Here is a 24,960-nt window from a genome sequence, read left to right as displayed (position 1 = left end):
AATTAATTCCTGTGCAAGTTAGCAAATATGTTGACATCTATTAAAACAAACAAAAACCCAAACCAAACGTTTTTAACCATTTTTTGTTAGATTACTTTCAAGGTTTCTCTTTAAAGTGCCTCCCCACCAGCTCTACCCTACTGCCTTGACACTGTCTTCACTGTCTTGCATGTAACTCTCTTTTGGAGGGCAGGGGGTGGGGAAAGGAAAAAGGGAAGTGCCATCTCTTTTCTTGTCAGTATATTTCCTTCACAGCTCTGGTGGGTTTTAAACATCTCCCTGTCTCTCAGGCTGTCTGAAGATGTGAACATTTGTTAACTAAGCTGCTGGTCAACTGTTTGCCCAAGCAATGGAGTCTCAAGAATTTACTGTAAGTGATATTTAATGCTGTGTGAAAGTAGAAATAAACTAAAAGATATTATAGCTGCTTATTATTTCTTTATTTTCTTTCTTCTTCTCCTGGTTGTTGTTATGATTACAATTTTTTTTTCCCACATTTAAAACAGGTTTTATACACTCACCAAAAAATGAAAAAGTCCAAAACGTGGCAAGATGGAGTTCTGAGGATTAGAGCTGGCAGGAATAAGGTGAACTACTTGGATTTAATTTAGCCTCTGGATTTAATTTAACCTCTGGATTTAGTATCTCCTGCTGTCAGTGGCAGTCTAGTTGATCTGTAAGACAAAAATCAATTAACACTCAATTTTTCTTTCCAGGCTGTCTTGTTTGATGATAAAGGACAATGCTTGGAGAGTATTTTTATCAGCTCTCAGGTATATTTTGTGGGAAGTTTATTTTCTTATGTTTGATTGTAGTTTTGTGTTTCAGGAAGCATTTCAAACTTTTTTGTTTTTTTTTTTCCCTTCTTGGGGGTATGAAAGTAGAAAAACTAAAGTAGTTTTTTCTTATTGTGGATATGAGGAGCTGCTGCAATGTGAAAAATGGAAAGCAAAAAGTACCTTTCATTTATTGACATGCCCAGAACTAATGTAGAAGCTTTATGGAATTGTATTCCTTTTAGGTGAAAGCAGAGTAATTAGAGTGATGTATTAAATAAGCACAAACATGAGTGATGTGTTAAATAAGCACAAACATGAGTGATGTGTTAAATAAGCACAAACATGAGTGATGTGTTAAATAAGCACAAATATGAGTGATGTGTTAAATAAGCACAAATATGAGTGATGTGTTAAATAAGCACAAACATGAGTGATGTATTAAATAAGCACAAATATGAGTGATGCGTTAAGCACAACTTGAAGCTAAGTGCTAGTCCTTTCTAGCCTATCTGAAGTATTTATTTGGCAGCTGTGATATACTGAGTCTAAATGTCAGATGTTTTGACACTGAAGTACTTTAGAAGACTTCTTGTTTCTTTTGCAGCACCACTGTGTTCACACTGCTGCTCTCTCTTTTCTAGCTGAATGCTGGAGATAGCTTGGAAAGTGAACGGTATTTGATCACAGTTGAAGCACTAAAAATGAATGAAAAACCTCTTGAAGATCAGCCAAGGAGAGCTGAAATTCCAGCAGTGGACAGAAATGGTGTGAAACCTGCTGTCCTGCCTCCAAGACATCTCCCTGTCGGCTTGAAAAGGAAGTTTACAGTATGTCTTTGTTTCAAAAGCTCTGCCTGATGTTAACACGCACTTTAAAGCACAAGAGGCACACCTTTTAATGATTGCTAATTAGATAATGTCTTCTTGGGTTTTTTGTTGGATTTTTTGGGAACCATAAGCTAAAATATGTTACTGGTAGCTGTTTTTCCTGGAGTTTACTAAATCTGGTTGGTTTGGCAAAATTGCTATTGCTATGTCTGCAATGCAAATCATAGAATTGTTAGGGTTGGAAGGGACATCAAGGGTCATCTAGTTCCAACCCCCCTGCCATGGGCAGGGACACCCCACACTACAGCAGGTTGCCCAGAGCCACATCCAGCCTGGCCTTAAAAACCTTCAGGGATGAGGCTTCCACCACCTCCCTGGGCAACCTGTGCCAGGGTCTCACCATCCTCACAGTGAAGAACTTCTCCCTAACATCCAGTCTGAATCTACCCACGGGCTTCAAAGTGTTTCTGTAGTCTGTAGAATGGTCAGGTGCTGCTTGATCAGAATATGGTTTATGGAGTGTGTCCTGTTTCCACTATTTGGTTACCCAATGTGAAGTTGCTTAATTACCAAATTCTCTCCTAGGGCTTCCAAGTGCCACGGCAAGTTGAAAAGAAGATGTCCCCAATGGAAGATGGAGAAAGCCCAGCAACATTTCCTTTACCAAAGCAGTGTCAGGGTACTTTGCCATCCACTTTCTACATTTCCTCTCCATTATTCTCTACAATTTGCAAGAAGGATGAAGATGCAACTCTTCCTGCAAGCTTCCATGAAGATGTGTGCATGGCTAATGGCAGGGAACACAGGTCTCTCCCCTCACTGCTTTCAGCTCCATTTCTTGATAGATGTGTGGAGGTGGAGAAGCAAAACCCTGGTCAGTCCATTGTGAAGCCAGAATTTCCTCCAGTTGCTGGGCACACCCAAACTAGCGGTCAGACAGCTGATCACAGGGCAGTGTCACACAAGATCAGAAGCACAGCACAGATAATAGCTCTTTTGAAGTCTAAACCAGCACAAAGATGCAGAGAGCAACCAACATCTCAAGTCTCAGAGTGTCTTCCTAGGCTGCAGGCATCAGAAGAGGCAGACATTTTGTATGATCACAAAAGCACAACCCCACCTGCTTTTACAGGTGACCCTGCCAAAAGGCTCCCTCAAAAGAGTCAGCCCTTGCCTTTTACAAAGGGAACTGCAAATGGTAAAAAGGAATGGAATGCTGAAATGCTTTCAAACTCAGCTGAACAACCTTGGGATAAAGAATTTACAGGACAGAGACATGAGCAAAAGGCAAAGAATTTCAGTCAAGAATTACAAGATCCCTGCAGTGCCAGTAGTTTCTTCCCACCTGAATCCACCATGACTGTCACAACGAGTGACAGTCAGTTTGTCCCATCCTCAGGGGATGTTTCATGGTCATCAAGTCCAACCACCTTTGAAGCAGATCTCTCCAGGTACAGGGAGCATTCAGTGACTGGTGGTCTTCAGGAGGATTCATCTGTGAAGCTGCAAAGTGGGCTTCAGTCAGGCCAAAATTCAGCAGCAGTGCCTGACGACCTGGAGCTCTCTGTGGACAGAACAGTGACTGGAATGGGAGTTGTAAAGGAGGAATTCAGTGCACATGACAAAGACTGTGGTGCAGGTGAAGAACTGATGGAGGTTAGCTTTAATCTAGTGGAGTCTTTTGATTTTAATGACTCAGACAATCAAGACTCCTGTGAAAGAGAAGTGGCTAAGCTCTCTGAAGGAGACAGACTTTCACAACACCCAGATTGCCTAAAGGGAGAAGATGTGGTACAAAATCCTGTGTTGGGACTTCATTCTTGCTCTCAAGTAGTGACACACAGTGAAAATGAAGCCAAATGTTCAACACTTGGTGGAGAGAATGATGGAAATTACTGCACAGCAGATAAACCATCTCAGCTTTGTGACAGCAACATCAGAGAAGGAGGGAGAACTGCAGAAGATTCTGCAAACCAGACCAGAACTGAAGGGGAGCTTCTGGGTGATGGACACAACGTAAAAGAGAGGGATGCAAGTCAGTTAAGGATTGAAGCAACAAACAGTAAGAGGGATTTTGATGGCTGTGCAGCCCACACCACTAATGGCATGTCATGGGTAAAAAGCAAGCACTCAGAGCCTTTGCCTGGTGACACAAATGTTAATGAATCTCACCCTAAAGCCTGCATGCTTGAGACAAGGGAAAGTATTTCATGTGTTCCTACCAGCAGAGTAATTTCTGCAATGGCCAGAATGACCAAAGAAGATGTTACACAGCTTGGATGTGTGAAATCCTCAGGTGCTGATTTAGGACACTTGGGGGGTAGTGAGAGTGATGCCATCAAACCAGATAGTCCTTTGCTGGCTCTGTCACAAAGATCAGATCCTGGCTGTGACTCACTCCGGTGTTTTCCAGAAGACCATCAAAAGGTAATTGTCATTTCAGATGAGGAAGAGCCTCTTACTCCCAGAGGTTCTATCTATCCTTTAGGACAAGGCCACTCCTCTCCAGAGGAAACAGCAATAGGTGAAACTGAGTTTGGAAATGCAGAGAGCACAAATGCCTTTCAGGAAGCTTGCAAAGGTGACAGAAGAGGAATGGATTACCTGAAGTGTACAGTGATGGCTGAAAATTCCTCAGAGCTCCCCGACTTGGTAAACAACATTGCTCTGATAAGAGCTTTAACTGAGCACAGCACAGCATTAGAAAGCTTACAAAAGATGGAGGACAGTAGTAGCACAGTACCTGAAGCAGAGACTTCTAAAGAGATATTTGAACCCCTTGTGAAAGATGAAGGTTAGGTCAGCTTCCATTTTAAAGTGAATTCTGTATGACTGCACTCCTTTGACTCCTGTACTTTTCTCTCTCCTGCTGGACAGTTCATATCCAGCAACCATACTTGTGGAGTGATGTGTTATGAAGGTTCCCTCATAGCAATTTTTTTGTGTTTCAAACTCCAAGGCTGTGTCTTTGCTTTAGTTCAGCTAAAGCCTGACTGTGCAGTTATTTGCATGGGTAAAGGGTGCAGCTGTTTTCATGTAAAGAGCACTGTAACTTACTTTGCTTTTCCATCTCTTGTAGCTGTAGAACAGTTTACAGACATGCCTTACTCAGAATGTGTAGAGGCATCTTCCTGTTCATACTTTGATTCTCCTGGCCTTCTGGTAATCAATTTTTGACTACCTCTATCTGTCTCTACAAGATGATAAATTCATTTTCCACGAGGCTTCTTGAATAAAATTCTTGACTTATGAAACTGTTAGGGGTTCAGCTAGAAGTTGCTTAGAGGCATCAGCTAAGAGGCTGATGGTAAACAGATGTCCTCTCCCAGACCCTGTTGCCAATACATGCTCAGAAGGGGCTAATGTATGACAAGAAATTTAATGCCAGTTGTAACATTTAGTTATGTTTGATATCACATTGGCATGTCTGCTCCTTCCCTACCCCACCTTACACCATCTACTTTTTCTTTCCCTACCTCTTTGAATACATGGCTTTCCTAGGAGTTTTAGCACCTGACAAATCTGTTTGCACTTGATGCTTCACATTGGATTTTTCTTCCCCAATGCTATTAATAGTCCAAAGTGAAGGAAAGATTTTGAATTACTTCCCCCACCCCCACCCCCATTTGGAAAGCAAACAGTTTCTTAATGCTGCTGTGGATTGTTCTGGCCTCCAAAATAAAAAAGGTTGCATTTTAAAATGCTTTCTTATGTATAAAAAATAGCTACACCTTAACTTTTGACTCTCAATGGTTGAATTGTTAGACTGATTAGCTTTTTGGTGCTTTTCTATGCAGCCCAACTGCATGGATAATTTATTAGAGAAGACAGATGAATGTATTCTACCAGTAGCAGCAGCCCAAAGAGACCCTGGGACACTTGACTGCCAACCAATGGTACAATTTCTGTGGAACTGAAGTGTAAAGAACAGAGTTTCATGCATTTCACTTCAATGGTTTATTTTTTGCTATCATAGAATGGGTTTGGGTTGGAAGGGACCTTAAAGATCATCCATTTCCAACCCCCCCCTGCCAGGGGCTGGGACACTTTGCACTAGCCCAGACTGCTCAAGCCCTCATCCAATGTACTACAAGAAGTCCTAACAAATATTTAATCAGCCTCATAATTGGCTTCTCATCACTTCTTAGTACATTTGCCTGGGGGATGCTTTCCACTGAGGGTTTTAAACTCCCAATTTGACAGTATAAAAAGAAGATTAAAGATATGACATCAGAATATCCATTTTCTCTTGACAGTGATTTGTGCAAAAACTTTTTTGCTGCTGAGCTGCAGGAGAGCAAGAGAAAGAGGAAAGCATAAATGTTGGGTTTTTTTTCCCTCTCCTGCAGTTTCCAACAGATTCTTTTTTGTTGTATGTTTGAAAAGTACCTCTGCTGACTGTAAAATACTTCCAGACCAGTGCTTATTTTCAGTTAATAACTGCAATATATTGTGCAGCCTGTTGCATTTCAAGGGCGCAAAGTAAAAGGATCAGCAGCTAGTGAGGTCATGTTGAGAGCTCCCTGCTCACAGCCAGGATGGCAGCAGTACCCAGACAATCCAGAGTTTGCAGCTGAGACCTTTTTGTCACCCCTGTTTTCAAGCAATTCTGTCTTTTCTGACTTCAGACAGGTAAACCCATTTAATTTTCCAAGTTATTACTGACCTTAGTGAGGAGAGTATCCTGGAAATGCAGAATTAATGTCTAGAATGCTACAATCATATATATATATAAACCACCACATAGTGCTTTGTGGTTAGGACTTTGCAGTTAGACAATTTGTGTTACTCATCTCTGTCACAGGACTGTGCATTTGCCAGATGCAACTGGTTTTATTTTCCTTTCATCAGTTTCACTTCAAAAAGTGTACCTGGTCCTAATGTGTGATGTTAAACAGAGAGATTTCTTCCAGAGAAAAGTTGCAGAGGGTTTGATGGTGATTGTTTCCTGTAGCAGTAAAATAGTCTCCTCAACTGGATTTACAGTTTGGTGTAGAACTGGTACAGAGTTCCAAAGCAAGGGGTAAAATTTTCCTTCTTGTATTACCATAGAATGGCTGAGGTTGGAAGGGACCTTAAAGACAGCTGCTCAAGGGAGGGACACCTCTCAACTAGACTTAGTTGCTCAAGGCCTCATCCAGCATGGCCTGGAACACCCCCAGGGAGAAGGCATCCACAGCCTCCCTGGGCAGCCTGTTCCAGAGTCCCACCATCCTTGTACTGAAGAACTTCTTCCTAAGATCCAGTCTGAACCTACTTGAAACCATTCCCCCTTGTCCTGTCTCCAGACACCCTTAGGAAAAGTCCTTCTGCAGTCTTCCTGTAGGATTTCTTCAGCTATTGGAAGGCAGCTCTAAGGTGCCCCTGAAGCTTTCTCTTCTCCAAGCTGAACGACCCCAGCTCCCTCAGCTTGTCCTCATAGCAGAGGTGCTCCAACACTTTGTGGCCTCCTCTGGACTCAATCCAACAGTTCTGTGTCCTTCTTATGCTGGGGACACCAGAACTGGATGCAGTATTTGCACTGGGGGTCTGAGCAGAGCAGAATAAAGGGGCAGACTCCCCTCTCTTGACCTCTGTTCCTTCTGGATGCAAAGAAACATAACATACAAATATATTTTTTCCCTAATGCAGTACCTCTGTCAGTATTTGAGTAGGAATGAAATGAAGTATCTTTTTTTTTCCACTTCCAGAATGGGCTTGAGATCCTGAAGAATTCTATTTGGAAATAAGATTTAGCAATAAGCTCTATACAAAGATACTGTTTTTATAGAGGATTAACAGTTTCCTTTCTAACCAGCTTTTCCTTAACCTTTTTTGTCAGTCTCCAAGCTCCAGAAGTCTCCATGAGGATGATACCAGCTTCAGCAGAAAAGAGACTTTTCAGAAGTCAAACATTATTGAAGAGCCAGGCCTAGAGCAGTCCCGTGAGTGGAAGTAAAAGTAGAATGGCAGAGATTCATCTCACAATTATCCTGCATGACTTCTATCCATTGTGTGTTTCCCCTAGCACTGGCATTGAACATGTGTTCTGAAGCTCCACCATGGGCAGTATCAGGCTCACCTGCATGTTCTGATTGGAGAGAAAAGCAGTGGACTTCATGGCAACCTGACAAGGTGTGGATTGACTCTGGCTTCCAGATCTTTGGAGCTTTATTCCCTGTGTCTCATGGCCGCAATTTCTTACCTTTGAAATTTTTCTCTTAACTCTTAAACAAGAAATTCTTGACAGTGAGGGTGGTGAGGCACAGGAAGAGGTTGCCCAGGCAGGCTGTGGATGCCCCCTCCCTGCAGGTGTTCAAGGCCAGGCTGGATGAGGCTTTGAACAATGTGGGCTAGTGGAAGGTGTCCCTGACCATAGTAGGGGGTTTGGGGCTAGATGATCTTGAAGGTCCCTTCCAACCCAAACCATTCTGTGAATCTATGAATTTTCACAGAATCACCAAGGTTGGAAGAGACCTCAAAGATCATCAAGTCCAACCTGTCACCACAGACCTCATGACTAGACCATGGCACCAAGTGCCACATCCAATCCCCTCTTGAACACCTCCAGGGATGGTGACTCCACCACCTCCCTGGGCAGCACATTCCAATGGTGAACAACTCTCTCAGTGAAGAACTTTTGATGGTTTAGAATGAGAAAAGCAATCAACACACCCTATAATCAAACTGTTTTTCCAGTCATTCATTTCATGTATTAATTCTTCATCTCTAGATCATTCCATCTGCAGAACTGACTTCCTCACTTGATCCATACTCTACAATTTCTTCAGCCTCAGGAACTACTGGAGACATCCAGGAGCCCCTGACACATGGAATCTTGCCAAGTGACCCAGAACTTTCAGAAATGTATTTCAGTAAGAAATAAATGCACTTTGCAATGTTCTCCCTTTAAATTCTGTGAGGGGGTTTGAAGCACAGTGAGCTGCAGTACAACAGACAGTTCCCATGGCTCTGAAATACACTGAGCTATGTCTAGGTAACTACAGTTGGGTTTGTGCTTGTCACATTTTGTTTTACAGGGGGATGTGCAGCTGTAATTTTGAAGTCTTCCAAATCATCTGAATTAGTCCTAAATTCCAGGCCTCCTGCCCTTTATATTCTTCTGAAAGAGACTTCAGAAGAGTGATTTACATTTATAATGAAAATTCAGCCTCTAGTTTTGGGGGGGGAAGTCTGTAAGCTAAGATTCAATTCCCTAGTAATGTTTTAAATTATTTATGTTCTTTTTAGTTTTCTTCTCCCCCCACTCAGCTGTGCTCTGACCCATGGCCAGCTGACACCTACCAATGACTGTCATTTGTTGTTGGCAGTGAATTTAGACAAAAGGCTGCTTGTGATACTAGAAGCCTATTTATCTACATTAGTTGTTATTAATTTACTCACAGTTTTGGGGGAGATCTTTTGGGGAATAAGCAGCAAATGTTAAGCTGGGTTTTTTTTTCCAGCTGGCAGCTGTCCCTGACCTACCAAGAATATCAAATTAATGCCCTCCAAACCACAAAAATGTTTTATTTCCACCTGTTCTGAATATAGAGATCCAAGCATCAAAAGGATCACAGTTGAAATCCCTCACATTGTGTGGGAATGCAGTGTGTTGCTGCACAGGCATGCTACAAAGAGCTTGCCAATTAGAAGATGGGGCAGGAGGAACTTGGAATTCTTTCCTTCTCTTAGTTTTTTGTACCTCTGAGGTTAATGTGCCATCTATAAGTGCTACAAGTGGCTGGTAAGATGTGTTTGCCTTACAGCACAGGAGAAACCCAGCTACCCAGAGGAATGCAACCTCTCAAGAGTCAAACCCATGGTTAAAACAAGAAGTCCATTTGTCACTCTTCCTGCCACTGAGATGATTCCTGATGCAGTTTATCCAGCTGACAAGGAGGTCCAGCAATCTTTTGGCTCTTCAGCAGCCCATTTAGGCAAGGAGTCAGTGGTATTTCCTATCAATGCTTTTGGCCTCAAGGACAGAAATTATGAAACCTCTGTGTTTGGAGAGTATACAGAGGATGGACAAAGGGAATCTGCACAACCAGTGTTCCCTAACATGACTCCACAACACAGACAAAGCAAGTGGCTAAAGTATCAAAACAATGCTCAGTGTGACTTGATAACTCAAAACAGTGATGACAAGGAAGTGACTGATGACATCTGTGCTGAGAATGTCCTTGGAATGCTGCTGGGTGACACAGGAGAGAGCAGTACTGCAAAGAACAGTGCTCTACAGATGGCAAAGAGCATGCCTGGCAAATGCTGTCCAAAGGCCAGCAACCAGGATTTCATTTCAGAGAGGAAGTCACTTTCTCTGCACTTAAATCAGACACCTTTGGCTGAAGCAACACAAAAGGTGTTAAGTCATCTGAGCTGCCAAAGTGTAACAGGAGACAGCCAGGTGTGTAACTGTTCAAGCAAATACAGTTGTAATTGACAGAAACCCATTTTTCTGGGCAAAGTAACTGCATTTATCTGATTTCCTGCAAGATATTATCAGTATCATTAGGTGAAATGTTCCTGCATACATAGTGACACAAAAGCCTCAGCTCCAGAGCAGCAGCTGCTAATGTTGGTCACCCTTTGTAAAGGTAATTCTTTGGTGCACACAGTGCCAGGTTTAGATTTTTAATCTGGATGTTGATGGCAGGAAGGCAAAAATCCAAACTTTTGGGCTACTTTGTCATGTATAAGTGGTAAGAAGGTGTTTCCAATAAATGTTTTTCTTAACTGTGAAATCAGCATCATTGTAACAGGCACACATCTGACAACATGATTCCAAATTGCTTCCTTCACTCTAAAGCCTTTGAAAGAGGGGAGCTTTAATTGTTGTCATGATAAAATGCAGGCTGCCTGTCAAGGGGCAGATTTTTATCTTCATGGCACATCCTAAATAACAGTCCAAGGTCTATGTTGTAGCTCCAAATCTACTTCGTTTTATTCTTGTTCTGGTGCCTCAAACATAAGAGGGACATGGAGCTGCTGGAATGAGTCCAGAGGAGGCCACAGAGATGATCAGAGGGCTGGAGAACCTCCCCTACGGGGACAGGCTGAGAGAGTAGGGGCTGGAGAAGAGGAGACTGCAGAGAGACCTTAGAGCAGCTTTCAGTCACTGAAGGGGGCTGTGAGAAAGCTGGGGAGGGACTTTAGACAAGGGCTTGCAATGGACAGGACAAGGGGCAATAACTGAAGCTCAAGAAGGGGAGATTTAGACTGGAGATTAGGTAGAAACTCTTTACAGTGAGGCTGGGGAGACACTGGGACAGGTTGCCCAGGGAGGCTGTGGCTGCCCCTTCCCTGGAGGTGTTCAAGGCCAGGCTGGATGAGGCTTTGAGTGACCTGGGCTGGTGGGAGCTGTCCCTGCCTTTGGCAGGGAGGGTGGAACTGGATGAGCTTCAAGGTCCCTTCCAACCCAAACCATTCAATGTTTTGGTAATAAATATAAATCCTTGTTCCTGTATTTAGAGTTAAGTCTGCAAACATTTAGGGTGGAGAGTTGTATTTTGCTTTGAGAAAACTGATTCTTCATTGACAGTCACCCTCAAACTTCTGGTTGCAAAATGAGGTTCTTGTATTTTTTTCTTTCTTTTCTATTTACTTGTACTTCTTGAGAGCACAATACAGAAGAGAAATTGACAAGTTTGACATATCTGTACAGTGGGCATTTACAAAGTTGGTCTCACTCAAGTTTCAGTGGTTCATTTTTCTCTTTTTCTAGGCCATAACAATTCCTGAGTTATCTTTTCCTCCTGGGGATAAAGTGAAACACACCAGTCTTCCCAAGAGACAGATTTCCATACCAACTGTGTTTCAGTCTCACATTCACTACAAGCAGATTTTTAAAGCAGCTCTGACAGGTATGTCTACTTCCATGCTCTGCAAGCTGCTGGCATTTTTAAACAGAGGATTTCTGGAGCCTCACAAAGCAGGGAGAGAGAGAAAGCATCAACATCATCTCTTGGAACAACTGTGTGTGTTTTGGTTTGGATTTATGGACTGAAATATGGTCACTATGGAGCCACAACTGCAAAGACAAACCAGCAGATCAGCTCACTGCTGTTCAGCTGTGTAACTTCCTGCTTCCTTACCAGTCTTTAGATCCCTGGTTAACATTTTGGGAGTGAGGGGGTGTTATTTTTACAGTTTAGTGTTTGGATCATTTGGAGTCATGTACTTACTGTGTTTTGAATGAATGTAAGGCAGTGCAAACAGATGAATTGCAGAGAAGTTTGCAGGTTACATGGCTTCTTTTCAGACTCAGGAAATACTGATTCACATTTGGGATTGAAAGTTTCAAATGGAAACACATTTGTTTGGATGTTGTGTATGTGTGTGACCATTAAGGCTGTACTAATTCTTCTTCTTCTTTTTTACTATCAAGAGCAATTAAACATCCTGCTCTTTGAGTCATCACAAAGGTTACACAATGCTCTCTCCAAAGTGGATATATCATTCTACATTTCACCAAAAGAGGGGCAAAGTGAGAGCAAAGAAAGCTGTGTTCCACTCTGCAACCACAAGCAGCCTGCTAAGCTGGTGATGGTCAAAAAGGAAGGTCAAAACAAGGTGCTCTTTATTCCTTGTTTCTTTACAGGTTTGGGCTGTTTGAGTTCCAGGCCAATTCTGTATGATTTACAATTGCTGGTTAAAGTGATGTGTTAGTAATCACTTCTAAGAATCAGTTTCACTGTCCAGAACTGGTCACAGAGTAGTGTTGGAAGGGACCTTAAAGCTGCAACCTCTCTGCCTCTGTTTGTCCACACAAACAGCTTTTTGTATATAAAGAGCCAATTTAATGTTACTAGATTATAGGGGATTTCTGTAAAGCACAGTTACACACACTGGCTTCAGAAGCTCAAAGCTCTGGAAATGCATTTGTGTTTTTGCTGTGTTGGGCTAAAAACCACACGCAGAAAAACTTTGTCAGGTGCTGAAGCCCTGAAGCAGGCTGCCCAGAGGGGTTGTGGAGTCCCTTTCTCTGGAGACTTTCAAAACCCACCTGGATATGTTCCTGTGTGACCTGCCCTGGGTGATCCTGCTTTGGCAGGGGGATTGGACTGGATGATTTCCAGAGGTCCCTTCCAACCCCTACCCCTACCATTCTGGTTCTGTGAAGGGTTTCTCTGATTATTTCTATAGCAGCAAGCACTGCTCCACTTCTTGGCTTTGTTTTGGCTTGTTTTACTATGCTAATGGCCTTTTGGTCTTCTCCCCTCCCTTCCCTAGGGTCGTTTGTTCTATGCCTGTGATGCCCCAAAAGCTGAGCAGTGTTCATTTTTCAAGTGGATAGAAGATGTGAACCCCACACAGATGAAATCCAGACCAGCTGCAGTGCTTCAGGATATAAAAAGCATTGGCACATACCTTAGAAGTCAACAGATCTCTCTCTATGAGGGATGCCAGCTTTTGGTGAGGTATTCTGAAACACTGTGCTCTTTGCTCAAGTGCTGTGAGGTGCAGGGTTTGTAGAGATCCCAGCAGCATTTAACAGGCACTGGTACCAAGTGCATTTAAAGAGGTTCTGTGTAGAAAATGTAAAAGCCAAATTACTAAGAGAGCAAAATTCACAGTAGTGGTACTTCAGGTCAAGAGTCAAAACTGCTTAGGATGGTTTGGGTTGGAAGAAACCTCCAAAGACCACCCAGTCCACACCCCCTGCCATCAGTAGGGACATCCTCCACTAGAGCAGGTTGCTCACAGCCTTCTCTAGCCTCACCTTGAATATCTCCAGGGACTGGGCCAAAGCTACATCCCTGGGCAATCTGTTGCAGTGTTCCACCACCCTCATGGTGCAGGCCTTGTTCCTTACATCCCATCTAAATCTGCTCTTCTCTCATTTCAAACCATTGCCCTTGGTCCTATCACTGCAGGTCTTTGCAGAGTCCCTCTGCAGCCTTCTTGTAGCTCCCTTCAGGTACTGTCAGGCTGCTCTAAGGTCTCTGTGGAGCCTTCTCTCCTCCAGGCCAAACAACCCCAGCTCCCTCACCCTGTCCTTGTAGCAGAGATGCTCCATTCCCTGGTCATTTTCATGGCCCTCCTCTGGACCTGCTCCATCAGGTCCATGTCCTTCCTGTGTTGAGGGCTCCAGAGCTGGATGCAGTACTCCAGGTGAGGTGTCACCAGAGCAGAGCAAAGTGGCAGAGTCGCCTCTCTTGACCTGCTGGCCACACTTCTTTTGATGCAGCAACAACTTGGTCCCTTGCTTTATGCATAATCTCTTGTGATTGTTGCATTTGAATTCCTGCTCATTTAATCTTTCCTAAGATAATTTTATTCTCTTAGTGATTCTAATTTTAATGTTAGAAGTTGTCTGAAGGGCTATCCTGTGCTGCCTTACTGTAGGGGAAACAATTAAGGCTGAATACAAAAGAAGTAGTTCCAACCAAGAAAAACAGATTTAAAGCTTGGTAATGTTAAGGTCATAAACAACCAGCATGAGCTGTGCTCTGTCATTTGGTTCAGTCTGTGGAGCTTGCTTCCTTTTGCTGGTGAATCCAAACTGTTCACAGACTTCTTGTCACAATTGCACTTCACCAGGAAAGCCTTTGAAACTCAGAGCCAGCGGTATAGTAAATTCAAGAAATTTATGAACACACCTGAGCTGGAGGACTCCAAACCCAAACTATACCTCAAACTAAGCAGGAAGGAGCATTCTTCTCTCTATAGCAAAGGTAAGCAAGTCTTCAGCATCAGAAGGATTTGTCTGTGCCACGTTGTGCCTTTTGAAAGCTTTCATTTGGAATCCAAGGAGAAAAATCTATGGAGAAAGCTTTACTTGACCATCAGTTTCAGACAGTAAGTCCTAGAAGTGTAAAATGTTTATCCCTTTGAGAACTGAACTCTTACTGAGGCTTTAGCATCCCCTAAGTCCACATTCCATTTGCAGCCTAGTAAATGCTGAGCTGTTTTGTCCAGCTTCATTTTCTTAAAGACAGCAGTGAAGAAGCTTATGAGAACTGTTATTTTCTTTTGACAGATGATATTTGGGTCATTTCAAAGACTCTGCTCTTTGATCCCCTTGATACTTTCATTGCAAGTACTGCTTTCTTTGGGCCATCCTCCAACAATGAAATGGAATTGCTGCCCCTGAAAGGCTACAGCCCCTCAAATTGGAGATCAAATAGTGAGTGCTACATCAAACCATTCAGACTTGAGGGGGGGAAACAACTGTTCTAATTTTCCTTGTGGCACTTTATAATTTATTTATCTAGCTGAACTTTTGTCTAACTTCATTTTTTTCCCCCTCATTGTATTTTTTTGGTGGCCTTTTCAGCCTGTGTTCATGCCTTGCTGGTTTGTAATGCTAGTGGTGAGCTGACATCTCTAAGAAACATGGAGGAGCACTTCAATCCATCTTCATTACCACTAATACCATATCTACTGAAAAAGTAAGTTACTGTTGCAGTGGTGCAGCAGGATGACAATAGGTACAGGAGGGAGGGGAAAAAACCACAAATAAAACCACCACTGAGTTTGCCCTGTTGTAGAGTGTCTCCATTTAGCCTGGATCTAAATCAGTTGCTCCATCACCCAGTGACTCCTGCCCAAGAGAGAAGGGGGATCAAGTGAAGGCCCACAGATTGCAATGAAAGTGAACTTAATGAAGCAGCCAAACTGATCCCAATAGCTGTGTAAGGTACATAAAGTTGTACTCACCCCAGTGACCATACAGCAAGCCACAACAAAGAGGAAAGCAGTCCTTGGGAGATGAAGGGGGAAAAAAAAAGCCAGGATCAGGAAGAGTCCCATCCTCAGCAAACTTCCCCTTTTATACCAAGGGTGATGCTTATGGTGTGGGACACACCTGTAGCCAACTCCTGACAGCTGCCCTGGCTGACACCAAACTGCTAATGGTCTGCAGCCCAGCCAAACCAGGACACTGACAAGAAAAACCCAAAATCAGCAAGGAGGACTGAACTGCTGCCAATGCACTTTTCATTTATGTGGAAATGAAATTACATTGGTTGGTTAATTCTAACTTGATTGTAAAGATTTGGGGTGTTTTGTTGAAACTTACCTGCAGCCCATGTTTTACAACCTGGAGACTGATACTGGGCATTAGTGTGCCCTTAGACTGATGTACAGCCACTGACTGATCTGCATAAAGTTAATGTACATGCTTCAGGAGGGTTCAGGAGAACTCTTTTTTCCTTACCCATTTTAGAGTTGCTTTGCTTGGAAGAAAAGAGACCTTAGAGCAGCCTCCCAGTATTTGAAGAGGGCTACAGAACTGGGGAGGAACTGTATTTAGTGACAGGATGAGGGGTGATGGTTTCAAACTGGAAAAAGATTAATTTAGATTGGACATGAGGGTGGTGAGGCACTGGAACAGGTTGCCCAGAGAATCTGTGGAGATTCCAAGCCTGGAAGTGTTCAAAGCCAGGTTGGATGAAACCTTGAGCAACCTGGTCTAGTAGGACATGTCCCTACCCATGATGGGGGGGTTGGAACTAGATGATCTTTAAGGTCCCTTCCAACTCAAAAGCATTCTGTGATTCTGTAAGTACTAAGGGGCAGGAATGTGTCATGGTGCAGCAACTTTTAATTATGTCAATTGTTAATCACAAAGTCTCACCATGTCAGTGTTAGGTGAATATCAGAGCCCTGAGACCCAAATCACACACCTGCTTCTGACTACTGTATTTTTCTTAGGGATTTTGGTTCTGAAAATGCTACCAAGAGAGTCAACAAAAGAAAGTTCATTCCACCTGCCTTCAGCCTGAAACACACCATGAAGTCTGTACCTGTCAGCACTGAAGAGGCAATGGAACTAGCTACAAATATGATCCAGATGTTCTCATTGAACCCTGATCAAGCTGCATCACTGATTCAGATAGCTCAGATGATGACCTCATGTGAAAACAGCAGTTCAGGGGAAGAACATCAGACCCTCCCTGTCACAATCATACGTGGTATGTAGCAAATAATTGTGACATTTGCTGCTAGTCTCTTTGTACAAGCACTGATTAATGGCTGATGCCAGTGTTAGTGGTCTGTGATGAACTAGACTTGTTTCCTTAAGCAGATATTTACAGTTCCAGACTTACAGAGATGTCTAGGCAAATGCTGACTTCTTGCAAATGTGGTGCAAAAGATGACCTTTACATTATCCCAAAATCCCAGCATGGTGGAGGTTGGAAGTGACCCTGGAGATCATCCAGTCCAACCCCCCTGCTACAGCAGGGTCACTCACAGCAGGTTGCCCAGGATCACAATGGCCAGGTGGGTTTGGGATCTCTCCAGAGAAGGAGACTCTACAACCTCTCTGGGCAGCCTGCTCCAGGGCTCCAGCACCCTCACAGCAAAGAAGTTTCTCCTCATGTTGAGGTGGAACTTCCTGGGTTCCAGTCTGTGCCTGTTGCCACTTCTCCTGTCACTGGACAGCAGTGAGTCCAACCTATCCTCTTGACACCTGCCCTCTTAAATATTGATAAGGATTGATGAGATAGCATGCATTCCAGCATCCCTTCTACCAGCTCAGACCTTTGGATCCTTAAAGCTTGCATCTGCCTTCTGCAGGATTTCCCACAAGCATAGAGTTCTTTCCTAGCAAGATCTACACAAAGACCACAGTTATTTAGTGTTTCCTGTTTCTTTGCACACTAAACTCACTTTTTGCCACATGTCAGCTTTGCTAAGTTGTCATATAGTGTTTTTTTTTCTACTACACATTATTGCTTGCTGGTTTCTGCTTCCTTCTATCTTTGTTTCACCTCTCTAATTCCTTATTCTGTACCTGAGGACATGGTATGAGGGGTGTGCCTGCAGATATTTATGTTATTTTTATGTGTTGATGAGCCTCCCTAGCTACTGCATGTATTCAGAACCACCTCAGCTTCCCCTCTTTAAGCTTTTTTGGTGAAATTATTGCAGGCAGTGTAAGGCAGCTGGTTGCTCCTGTGTACCTGGAGCTGCTGAAGCAAGTATGTGCAGTGTTTTACAGGAACCAGATGTTATTCCATAAGAGAAATTTAAGTCATAACAATGGATAAAAACTGTAACTTCTGGAAAATTCTCTCTTTTAGCTTTATCTTTTTCCTCCAAAATACCAGGTGTGTTTGGAGCTGGCAAAAGCTATCTGCTGTCTGTGGTCATCTTGTTCCTAGTGCAGCTCTTTGAAAGAAGTGAAGCTACAGAAGGTCCAAGGCCAACTCCATGGAAACTTCTGATTGCTTCTTCCACTAATGTTGCTGTTGACAGGATACTGCTGGGGTAGGGTGCTGAGATTTTTACAGGCTGTTCCAAGAACAAAAGTGCACTTGTCTGGGAAAGATAATTGTGTTGGTATTTCCAGGGAAGATTAACAGGGCAAGGAAGGATGGAGAGAGAGGCTGAGGCAAAGAGTCAGACTTGAGAAGCTTCAGCATGAAGCTAACATGAAATAAAACTCAGGGGTTGGAATGGAGGCAGGGAAAGTAAAAGGAAGGAAAGAAGTAAAAGGAAAGAAAGAAGTAAAAGAAAGGAAGGAAGTGAAAGTAAAAGTGGAAGAGTGTTTAAGATAGGAGAACCATAAAGGCAATAAGCATTTATGAGGCAAATCATGAGGCCATTTGATTTACTTGAATTGTGTGGCCCAAGATACTCTATCTGGTTAACCACTGAAGTTTGTGTTCAGAAGGGTCTGGTAACATTTTTGGAACCACTTTTGAATGCTTCACATTTTCTTACTTACATATCTGTAATGTTTATCAGCATTTCTCTCTTTCTTTGAAGTCTCCTTGATCTTGGATTTGAGGATTTTATCAGAGTGGGAAGCATTAGGAAAATCACCAAAGCAATCCTTCCTCACAGGTAAGAATCTTCCTGTTGGAGGGAGCTGAAGCAGTTCTAAGATTGATGGTGGTATGTAGGCTGTAAAAGTACTGTTTGGAAGTAATTCAAAATGTGCTTGCAATATGCTTCTCTCAGGGTGTCATGGCTGTCTCACTCACATGGTGGAGAGATTCTACCTTGGTTTGGGGATGTCCCTGAATAGGTCTAATGGTTTCCAATGGGCAATAGTAGAGGAGAACAAAATAATGGCAGTTTTAGGAGCTCACAGAAGGAGGAAAGGCAAAACAGACACTTCAAATAGATCCAGACTGCTGTGGGGGTAAGAACTAGGAGGAAGTAACCATAAATTTAATATTCAGAGAGTTGATAGTTAACAACTCATGAATTCAGGACTACTTCCCCAAGTTATCTTTGCTGTAGTGCTCTGAGGTTTGTCCTTCCCTTAAAAGCAAGCAATCTACATGGTATTTTCAAAACAAGTTGGGAGAACAAAGTGAAGTTCAAGAGTAACAAAGATTAGATTTCCACTCCTTGCAAATAACAAGGATGTAAAATGTTCAAAGACTTAAAAAGTTCTCAGTTGTTCTGCTCTGACACCAGCTGTGTACTTGGAGAAGACATTTACTCCATGTATGTCTCTGATGGGGTGGTAAGGTCTGAGGTGGTGGCATAAAGGTCTGGTTTAAAACATCCAAGTCTATGGCAGCTGGATTTGGGATAGGTTAGGACACTGTTGTGTATAAAGTAAGGTAATTTATCTATATTGGGTGTTCACCAAACCCTGAAAGCATTATTATTGTCAATCATGTTATAAAATCTCTTTGAAGTTTGCATGCTGGCTCAGGAAATGACAGTGAGCAGCTGAAAGAGCTTCTTGCTGTCTTGAAAGAAGATTTAACTCCAGCTGAGAAAATATATGTAAAGAAGAGTATTGAGCAACATAAACTGGGGACCAATAAAGCTATACTGCAACAGGTACAGTCAAGGGTGATGGGATGGAGGGGTGGGGATTTGCTGTACCTTATCCATAAGGCTCAGCAAAAGCATTCTGAGCACAGCTTGTCTGGGCTGTCACCTTGGCACTAAAATTTATGTAGTTGTGAAGGCAAAAGACAAGGACTGAGCTAGATCTATCCTAGCACTGAGCATCAACTGCCAGGAAAATTTCAAACCCATTACAAGAAACTTTTCAGCAGGTAGTACCTCTCCTGTAGAAATATCTTCTTGGTCCTACACTCAAAAAAATCCCAGCTCTCTCTCAGACCAGATCTGGTCTTAAAATACATGAATCTGTGAATGATTCTAACACAGAAACAGCCCAAGAGTGAGAAATGGTAACATCTGATCCAGATCTGTGCTGGAGATGGAATACAGTACTGGGCTGGAACGGAATACTGGGACATGGAATACAATTTGTTGATACTCAGTGAGCATGACACATGATGCAGCAGCACTGAGAATCAACTTGAAGTGTATTCTACTGCTGCAGCTATGGTGACATATTGCACAGAGATTGACTGCTCCCTGAGCTGAGCTTCTTCTCTACCCATTTCCCCCTTGCTAATAACCAAGGTAAAAGTGGTTGGAGTGACCTGTGCTGCCTGCCCCTTCCCGTGCCTGAACACTCTGAAGTTTCCTGTAGTGATGCTGGATGAGTGCAGCCAGATGACTGAACCTGCTTCTCTCCTTCCTATTGCAAGGTACAGCCTTCCTCTTGTGTTCCAACAAAGAACTTCAGTTAGCAGTGCCACAGCCTCAAACAGTGACTAAATTTGCGTATCTTTTTAAGAACATGAACTCCAAGGTGTCACCTTAAGAAAGCAAGAAGAGTGATTTTGAATTGAGGCCTGCTCTTGGGTGCCTTCCTGGAGTTACCATTCTCTTTAGGTGGCTTTCCTGAGCACCCACATTATTTTAATTGTGGAAAGGGTGATGAGGAAGGAAGCCTGGTGGAAAGCAGCAACCTCTGATATATAAACACAGAACACACATTCATAGAATGAGAATCCCAGCATGGTGGGGGGGTGGAAGTGACCTCTAGAGGTCATCCAGTCCAACCCCTTGCTAAAGCAGGGTCACTCACACAGCGTGTTGCCTGGGATCTCAATGTCCAGGTGGGTTTGGAATCTCTCCAGAGAAGGAGACTCCACAACCTCTCTGGGCAGCCTGCTGCAGGGCTCTGTTGTTAAGAATAGTCTGACATCCTTTTTAGAACCTTTTTTTTTCTTATGTTTTAACATTCTGCTTTAGGTTCCAGTGTGAGAAGCTAGTCCTTGTTGGAGACCCCAAGCAGTTACCACCAACTATTCCAGGGTCTGAGAGTGTTCATGAAAAGGGGTTGGAGCAGACTCTCTTTGACCGTCTTTGCTTAATGGTGAGTACTACTGACCACGGCTTGAGGATGAAACTGTAGGGAGTTCTGCTTTGGCAGAGGATCAGTGTCTCAGCCTGGGGCTTGATTCAGCAGATTCCAGTCTAGTGCATTTCTCTGTAAATGTCATTTTCACAGTGCATAGAGATTTGTAAGCATAACAGGTGTGAATCAGGAACAGCTGAAAACCAGCCCTGGGGTTCTGCCTTCTGTCCAATCCAGGCAGAAGAACCACAGGGGCTGCAGTATTTGCTCTAACCCATGTTGAGTGAATCCATGAAGGTTAAGCCACCAAGAATTGTTTCCACTTTCTCCTTTTTTTTTTATACCTAGCTGGCATTGCAAAGTATTTAGTAACTCTTTTTCCTGTCACCTTTTCTGTATCCCACTCCCTTAGGGACATAAGCCAGTCCTCCTTCGGAGGCAGTACCGATGCCACCCTGCCATCAGTGCCATAGCCAATGAGCTGTTCTATGGAGGAGAGCTGATAGATGGTGTTTCTGAGAAGGAGAGAAGGCCTTTATTGCACTGGCTTCCAACACTGTGTTTTTATAGTGTCAATGGGGTTGAGCAAGTAAGTTTTTTAACATCTCTTACCTAAAAAGTCAGTATTGTAGTTTGACCTCCATTCTGTTTCCATTTGCAAGGGGTAAACTGGAATTCTTCTCCCCTGTTCCCAGATGGAAAGAGACAACAGCTTTTATAACATGGCAGAAGTTCACTTCACAGTCAAGCTCATCCAGTCACTCATTGCAAGTGGGATCCAAGGGTCTGCAGTCGGTGTGATCACCCTTTACAAGTCACAGATGTGTAAGGTTTGTGCAATGTACCATCAGTAAACCACTTCTCTTAAAGGCAGTAGTTCCTTCTAAAGGTAGGCTCCATTCATCCCTTCACATCCTGTGTGGACTCAGGCTGTTGAGTGTCTCCGCTAGGAGCACAACTCCTCACCAGCCACATTCCTTTGTCTGCAGATCCAGACCCTGCTTCATGGGGCACACTCTGAGGCTTTTGAAATGAAAGCTGTCCAGGTGTCCACAGTGGATGCATTCCAGGGGGCTGAGAAGGAGGTCATCATTCTGTCATGTGTAAGGAGCAGGCAGATGGGCTTCATAGACTCGGAGCGGAGAATGAACGTCGCCCTGACCAGGGCAAAGAGGCACCTGCTGATCCTTGGGCATCTGGCCTGCCTGAGCAAGAACAGGCTGTGGGGAAGAGTTATTCACCACTGCAAAGGTAAGGTTTTGCTTTCCTCTGCTTTTGAAACTGTGCAGCTCATGTTCAACTATCTGTAATACACTTTATGGTGTATACATGCTATATATTGTAGGTAGTGTGTCATTATATAGTGTGCACATTATGTACCATAAAGAGGCTTCTCCTGCCCCTTTACTCTGCCCTAGTGAGGCCACAGCTGGAGTACTGGGTCAAGTTCTGGGCTCCCCAGTTCAAGAGAGACAGGGAACTACTGGAGAGAGTCCAGCAGAGGCTACAAAGATGCTGAAGGGATGGAGCATCCCTGTGAGAAAAGGCTGAGAGCCCTGGAGCTGTTTAGAATGGAGAAGTGCAGCCTGAGAGGGGATCTGACCAGTGCTGATCAGTAGCTAAAGGGCAGGGAGCATGAGGATGGCACCACACTTTTCCATGGTGCCCAGTGACAGGACAAGTGGCAACAGGCACACACAGGAACCCAGGAAGTTCCACCTAAACATAAGGAGAAAATGCTTTGCTGTGATGGTGCTGGAGCCCTGCAGCAGGCTGCCCAGAGAGGTTGTAGAGTCTCCTTCTCTGGAGAGACTCCAAACCCACCTGGCCATTGTGATCCTGGGCAACCTGCTTTGTGTGACCCTGTTGTAGCAGAGTGGTTGGACTGGATGATCTCCAGAAGTCTCTTCCAACCTCCACCAGTCTGTGCTTCTGTGAAAACAGCATATTTATCACATATAAAATAAAGGCAAAGGCAAGGATTTGCATGTGTGTGAGTTGCATGTTTGCAGCTTATCTGCAAACTGGTTTTATACCCAAAGGGCAGTGGTTAGCCAGTAATGGGACTTCCATTTTCTTTTCTTGCTGCCTTACAGTGCCTGTCTCCACCCCTTGCAGCATTGCTAGGAGCAGCAGCATAGCTCTTTAAAATGCCTGAACACCCCCTTGGTTCTGTGAATCTTTCTCCTCTCTGTGGTGCACATACGCTGGGATGAGAGGCCATAGTTTGTCCCTTCATTGCACTTGAGTGAGTCCCTGTGAAATGGGACAGTTCCTATCTCTGCACATTAGCTACATTTCAATATCAAGTCTTCTGTGGGGATTTCTTTGAGCTAGAGAGGTGAGAAATGGAAGTGTTCAAAACTCTAAAGTGCATTCAATAAACTCTGGCTGAACTCAGTTCCCCAGGGTACCCAGTGAGGCTCCTTTCCAGAGGGGCACAGCCCCTTTTGAAGGGGCTAGAGCCTTACTTCAGCTGATACTACAAACAGGGAGCATGCAGTCTCTGAAGCAAGTGATAATGAATCTGCAACAATAGGGACCAGAAGAATCATCACTTTATTTACCTGCTTGGGTGACATCAGGGTTGAACTCTGAAGAACGATTTTCCAAGCAGAACCACTGCAGCCATTCGATCAGCTTGGGGAATAGATGTTCCCATCACCACAGACTAATTACCTGATGGATTGCTGCAAAGAGAAATGTAATTACCCTGTTTTTATTGCTGCTTCCAGGATGGGAAAATGGATTACAACATGTAAGCCAGTGTGAGCAGCAGCTAAACAACATTCTTAAGTGCTATCTGGAGAGATGGAAAGAAGAGCAGAGTAAGAAGAAGGAAAAATAATATCTGCACCTATGTGATGGAGCAAGCACAAACTGCATGTCCATAAAAGTGATCAGAACTGCTGAAAATCTAATCTTTATATTTATTTAATGTGGGAATTCTTGTTTGTATCTCAGTGCACTGATGCTTCTGTTTGACCCCTGGTTTGTATAACTAACATTGAATAAAGTGACTTTATCTGCTTGAGAAACAAAGTCCTTTTATGCTTACCAAGCACTTAATGTATTATTAGTGTTTCATTAGTCTTCAGATTGAACAATACACACAGCATCCTAGAATCACAGAATGGGTTGGGTTGGAAGGGACCTCCAAATGTCATCCAGTCCAACCCCCCTGCAGTCAGCAGGGACATCCTCCATTAGATCAGGTTGCTCAGAGCCTTGGCCAGCCTGACTTTGAATATCTCCAGGGATGGGGCCTCAACTAAAATATAGAATAGAATAGAATAAGAATAGAATTAGAATAGAATAGAATAGAATAGAATAGAATAGAATAGAATAGAATAGAATAGAATAGAATAGAATAGAATAGAATAGAATAGAATAGAATAGAATAGAATAGACCAGGTTGGAAGAGACCTTCAAGATCATCACATCCAACCTATCATCCAACACCACCTAATCAACTAACCCATGCAACCAAGCACCCTGTCAAGTCTCCTCCTGAACACCTCCAGTGATGGTGACTCCACCACCTCCCTGGGCAGCCCATTCCAATGGGCAATCACTACTACCTCCCTGGACACCCTGTTCCAGTGTTCCACTACCCTCATAGTGCAAAACTTGTTCCTAACATCCAATCTCAATCTGCTCTTCTCTCATTTCAAACCATTGCCCCTCATCCTATCCCTGCAGACCTTTGCAAACAGTCCCTCTGCAGCCTTCTTGTAGCCCCCTTCAGGTACTGGAAGGTTGCTCTAAGGTCTCCCTGGAGCCTTCTGTTCTCCATTATATCTTAGAACAATTCTGTCTTGCATATTTACAAGGAGGTGATGCCCAGGAAGCAGCTTGGCTAAAACAATTTATAAGACCCACCAGAATAATTTTGTCAAAAAATAATTACAAGTCCTTGATCTATTATATAATTGGACCAAACAAAATGAGAACAGAGTGACCTGTATCTAGGGTTTTTTTTTCACAGGTTTTAGGGTATGATCACTCAGATGTGTTTTACAACTACAAAAAACCCAAACACAACAAAACAACTCCTGCCCCCCAAAACCCAAACAAGCAAGCAAGCCAAAAAAAAAACCCTACTGGAAGTTTTGGGTTGGAAAAGGGTAAAAACCCTAATCCACCTCACTGCAAAATGTATTCTTTGGCATCCATTTAAAACCCTCTCTGTGTTCCTAGGTGTCAGTCTAGGATGGTTTTTTTCAGGCTCTCTGTG

At 43.3% G+C, this 24,960-nt stretch overlaps 2 protein-coding genes across 2 annotated transcripts in view; one reads left to right on the top strand and one right to left on the bottom strand.

The window, feature by feature from the left end:
- Positions 1-24,960, bottom strand: part of ALPK1 (alpha kinase 1) — an 88,115-nt gene that overhangs the window by 689 nt on the left and 62,466 nt on the right. Inside the window, exons 17-20 of the mRNA XM_068153829.1 lie at positions 23,291-23,413; positions 15,251-15,293; positions 12,959-13,115; positions 522-674 (exon numbers count right to left, since the gene is read on the bottom strand). The gene's annotated coding sequence lies outside the window, so the exon portion shown is untranslated. The remainder of the gene's footprint in view (positions 1-521; positions 675-12,958; positions 13,116-15,250; positions 15,294-23,290; positions 23,414-24,960) is intronic.
- On the top strand, positions 266-23,750 carry ZGRF1 (zinc finger GRF-type containing 1). Its single transcript, XM_068153824.1, has 28 exons — positions 266-370; positions 507-587; positions 717-773; positions 1,421-1,606; positions 2,192-4,400; positions 4,686-4,768; positions 5,404-5,502; positions 6,065-6,238; positions 7,428-7,530; positions 7,614-7,720; positions 8,319-8,460; positions 9,355-9,995; positions 11,313-11,451; positions 11,976-12,160; positions 12,821-13,008; positions 14,132-14,265; positions 14,571-14,717; positions 14,868-14,982; positions 16,247-16,506; positions 17,647-17,806; positions 18,308-18,385; positions 19,195-19,342; positions 19,940-20,067; positions 20,618-20,741; positions 21,136-21,312; positions 21,419-21,553; positions 21,713-21,974; positions 23,459-23,750. Exons 1-28 carry the CDS (start codon positions 350-352, stop codon positions 23,569-23,571), a joined length of 6,396 nt encoding a protein of 2,131 aa, XP_068009925.1. The 5' UTR covers positions 266-349; the 3' UTR covers positions 23,572-23,750.

Source organism: Melanerpes formicivorus, unplaced genomic scaffold (genome assembly GCF_026170545.1).
Source record: "Melanerpes formicivorus ecotype bairdi unplaced genomic scaffold, bMelFor1.0.p_v2 SCAF_27, whole genome shotgun sequence".
In the NCBI taxonomy this organism is placed as follows: domain Eukaryota; kingdom Metazoa; phylum Chordata; class Aves; order Piciformes; family Picidae; genus Melanerpes; species Melanerpes formicivorus.
Note: the sequence above shows the minus strand (reverse complement) of the source record. Positions and strands in the feature narration are given on the sequence as shown.